Source organism: Antrostomus carolinensis, unplaced genomic scaffold (assembly GCF_000700745.2).
Source record: "Antrostomus carolinensis isolate BGI_N321 unplaced genomic scaffold, ASM70074v2 scaffold35422, whole genome shotgun sequence".
In the NCBI taxonomy this organism is placed as follows: Eukaryota; Metazoa; Chordata; class Aves; order Caprimulgiformes; family Caprimulgidae; genus Antrostomus; species Antrostomus carolinensis.
The window spans coordinates 8,078-12,140 of NW_010300822.1; the positions used below are offsets into that span (position 1 = coordinate 8,078).

At 52.6% G+C, this 4,063-nt stretch overlaps 1 protein-coding gene across 1 annotated transcript; it reads right to left on the minus strand.

The window, feature by feature from the left end:
* Positions 1–1,249: 1,249 nt before the first annotated feature.
* HJV (hemojuvelin BMP co-receptor) lies at positions 1,250–3,083 on the minus strand. Its single transcript, XM_029083823.1, has 2 exons — positions 2,583–3,083; positions 1,250–1,930 (listed from the first exon to the last, which is right to left on the minus strand). The coding sequence occupies exons 1-2, from the start codon at positions 2,892–2,894 to the stop codon at positions 1,250–1,252; spliced, it is 993 nt and encodes a 330-aa protein (XP_028939656.1). The 5' UTR covers positions 2,895–3,083.
* Between the last annotated feature and the right edge of the window lie 980 nt (positions 3,084–4,063).

A 4,063-nucleotide genomic window follows, 5' to 3' on the forward strand; every position in this document is an offset into this window, starting at 1 on the left:
CTGCAAGTCTCTTTCCTGCCGTATCTACCAGCTTAATTCTCTGCCTCCTGAAGGCTTTGCAAAGCTCTTCTCACAGCTCCACGGGACAGGAATGGCAAAGGTTTTAATGTGAGCCCTCTTTATTTAAAAAAAAAAAAAAAGTCTTTGCATATGGAAAATATTTTTTATCATATAGAACTTTATCTGCTTTACTTAAAACCTCTTAAATATATTAAACATCTCATTTGGCCTCACCTCTGTATTTACGTCCATCTGCTGGTAGCTCCTCAGCCCATCAATACAGTCGTAGGGCTTTCTGCCAGCTCCACGTCTTCGTTATTAATTCTCTTTTCCAAGTCAAACCCAACAATCCGGGTTGGATTTGAATGAGGTTGTGACAGTGACAAAGTTGGGCCCAAGGGAGAGGAATACCAAGGGGTGTTTTTTCCTCACTGTAACTCAACGCTGATCCAAAGTCCAGAACTGGTTATATTGAGTCCTAAACAGGTGCCAAGACAACAAGAAAAAATAGCAACAGGAGCTTGAAATGTCAAAGCCCTGACGTTCTGCAGCTCCCCGTGCTGGAAACGAGCACGTTACTGATACGAGAGAGGAGAACACAGCACAAAATAGTTGATTTCTAACTCAAAAATCTCCAACCTTGGTCACAACACTTTGATAACCGACTCATTGCCTTCCTTCACTCTCTCATTGCTTTGGTAGCAGCTGGGTCAAGGGGCTCCCAAATCCACCAAACAACAATTTTTGCACTTCTCAAAATTGAGATCTTGGCTTTCCAGCCCATTTTTTTCTGAATCTGTAAGGTTCCTGAGTAAAAATCTTGCTGTAGTAACACTGGAAGAAAGGTGTGAAGCAAGTTTATGGAAAGGCTTTGAGGGACAGAGAGTTTTCTAGATGTGTCTTCACCTTGCATGTCTCTTTTTCTTTGATGCAGAGACAATGTCCTCATCTTTAGAAAAAGAAAAGAAATGCATCAGAATCCAACAGAAAAAAATGTGATCAGCCTTCAGGAGAGGAACCAGGTCCCACCGGTGCCGGAGGTGCGAGAACAACAGATGCAAACCAGCATCTTACTGGCTTTCATCTCCAGTGGTCCCCTCCCCAAAGGTCTGGGTCTCTTATTTGCTATAGAGATGCATGATCCCAGGTAGGACATCCCTCTTGATCTGCACGGCACGGGTCTCAAGCCAGCAGGTCTCTTGGGTCACCCCTCTGGACTGGCTGGAGGTGTCCCCTGTGCCAGCGAGAGTTAAAAGTGCAACAAAACAACCCAAAGACCTGAGGTGAGGAGGAGGAGGAGGAAGGAAGGGGAGACGTGAGGGCAACTTGCCCCAGCCTGGAAGATGTGCAGTTTCTCAGAGTTGGGAAGGAAGACCCTGGCATCTTCCAGGGCTCCACGAGCTGCCATGGTGAAGTTGGCATCTCCCGAGGTCACCACATCGAAGACACATGACTGGAAGTAGACGTCCTCCACGGGCAACATCTCCTTGCAGAGTGCCCGAGCCGTCTCAGCCGCCGCTCGGCCGCGGCAGCACTCGCTGCGGGAAAAAAGCGGCCCCCGCGCCGGCCCCCCCGCCGCTCGGCCGGGGCAGCACTCGCTGCGGGAGATGCGCTGGCTGCGGGGACAACCACCCACGCAGAGCTGCAGGTCTTGCTCCTCCGTGAAGGCCTGTGCCACCTCCTCAGCTGCCCGGATGGAGAAGGAGAGCTGGCGGCCGGCCTGCCGGACGGCGATGGTGGTGCCGATGTATTCTGCACGGATCTCCACGTGCTGCCCGGGGCTGCGTTCCCGGATAGCCAAGCTGCTCCCGCCGGGCCTCTCACCCCCGTTCACCGAGCCGTCCTCAAAGGCTGCCGGGAGGTTGTCTATCTCTGCCTGGTAGACCTTCTGGTCGATGCATTCCTTCATGTTCTTGAAGATGATGGTGAGCTGCAGAGAGAAGATCAGAGGGGGTTTGATCTGACTTGTCGTGTCCCCAGCCCAGGTACCAACTGTCTAGGGAAGGGCAAAGCAGATGGCACATGTCTGCCACACCAACACATCCTCCTCTACCCAAAACCATCTTTCCCACATTGCTGCAGCCCTTTGGAGAAGACAGCACCTTCCCTTCTTTCTTTCATAACATCTCCAGGGGAGGTTTAGATTTAATATGAGGAGAAATTTCTTCACCCAAAGGGTTGTCAAGTGTTGGAACAGGCTACCCAGGAAGTGGTGGAGTCCCCATCCCTGGAGGAGTCTAAAAGCCATGTAGATATGGTACACAGGGGCATGGTTTAGTGGTGGACTTGGCCATGTTTGGTTTATGGTTGGATTTGATGATCTTAAAGGTCTTTTCCAACCCAAATTATTCTGTATGATTTGTATGATTTATTGTATGATTTAAGCAACTGAAAATAGAGATGTGGATAGATAGACTGCATGCAGGTAACCCACAGACCACCCAGTAACCCATCCCCACGCAGCAATTGGAGTGTTTGCAGGTCTCTCTGGTTCCCTCAAGGATCTTCAGCCCAGGGGATGCCCTAAACCATTGCTACATCCCAAATGTGAATGAGTTTGCTGTCCTATGCACGAGCATTACCTTGTTAGTGACGGTTGCGTTGGACCCCTTTGTCACTGGAGAGCTGGTCGCTTGCACAAACAAGTAGTCATTGTCCAAGAGAGGCCAGGAGCCCTCCACTCGACAAGTGTGGAAATCATCATGGAAAGTGCGGATATGGGGGTCCCCGAAAGCCGCGCAGTGCTGGTAGCTGGGGGGCTGGCCGTGCTTGTAGAGAAAACTCTTCTCATAGTTGCAAATATCGAGAGACTCGAAGCCCTGATGGTTGGGAGCTTGGGGCCGGGGCCGGGGTGGTGAAGTGGGACCTTCCTTAGAGCAGTTGTTCTGGATCATGAGGTCCTCGATGCCGTGGACGGCGGAGTGATAAGCCAGGTCACCCCGGCACGTGCGAGCCGTCTTGCGGGTGCAGTGGGAGTAGGAGCGGAGAGCGTTGCAGTACGCGGCGTTCCGGTTGGAGCCGCGCAGGTTGAGGGTGGCAGCCACGTATTCCGAGTTGCAACGCAGGATCTTGCACTGGGAAGAAACTGGGAGAGATGGGATAGTCCCAGGTAGAGCTGTAGGAGTGAGGAAGGGCAACCCCTTCTCCTCCCACAACCTCCCACCATCTGACTCACTTCATCTCTCATGATGGAGACACTTTCTGGAAGCACTTATCTCCCTGTATTAACGAAGGGGAAGGAATCCAGGTTTTCCTGCTGCAGGAACAGGCTGGAGCCCGGGGCAGGGGGAATCTCGGGGCCGAAGGGGTGTCCTGAAGCAACTGGGATGTGAGATCCTACCTGGGGCACGAGCATGGCCAAGAGCCAGGGCAGCAGTTGTGACTGTGGCCTTGGGACGCGGCTCAGGTGGAGATTCTTCACCCCAAGGCTTGCCAGGGGACAAATGGGAATTTCTGAGCTGGGAAAGCCCTTCTTCCCATTTCAACCTTGGCTGGGGCATGCAATCATGCTGGGCTTGGCTACACCAAGGACATCTTGGCCCTCAAACCTCATCTCTCTGTGCTGCAGAAGGCAGTGCCGTGTGCCGCAGCTCCGGGCGAGCTAACGAGCCCTCCCCAGTTTAGCCCATTAAACAGAGGGGCTGTAGCTGCCCTTGTGGGAGGTGAGTCCAGGCTGGGCAGGGTAAAGTGTTGGGAAATTAATTTGGGTTTTGCCAGATGAAGATCTTGGTTCTCCTGGTGTCTGGGATGCAGGAAGGAAAGTGATGGACTGAGCGATGGATGTGGCTGGTGCCTTTCACTGGAAGACCTTGGACTTTGGCTGGTCCCTGTCTTATTTTGGGAGATAAAAGAGCTTTTAAGGGCTTTCCCAAAGGAAGGGGAGCAGAAGGTGCTTTCCTTGCTGAGGCTGCCCTGGTAGGGACAGGAGATGCTGGTGGGAATGCTGCCTGCCCTTTCCTCTGGCTGCTGTGGGCCAGAGGGTTGCGGTGGGACAAGCTGAGGTGACCATGATAGAGGAGGGGGAAAGTGGTCTCTGGAGCTCTGGGGAATGGGGACACCAGAC

What these genes read in the sequence shown, in the direction of transcription:
- HJV (XM_029083823.1), bottom strand. Translation starts at nt 2,894, where the DNA reads ATGATCCAGAACAACTGCTCTAAGGAAGGTCCCACTTCACCACCCCGG. An exon ending in ACGCAACCGTCACTAACAAG is followed by an intron (nt 1,931 to 2,582) that starts GTAATGCTCGTG and finishes TTCTCTCTGCAG; the next exon opens with CTCACCATCATCTTCAAGAA.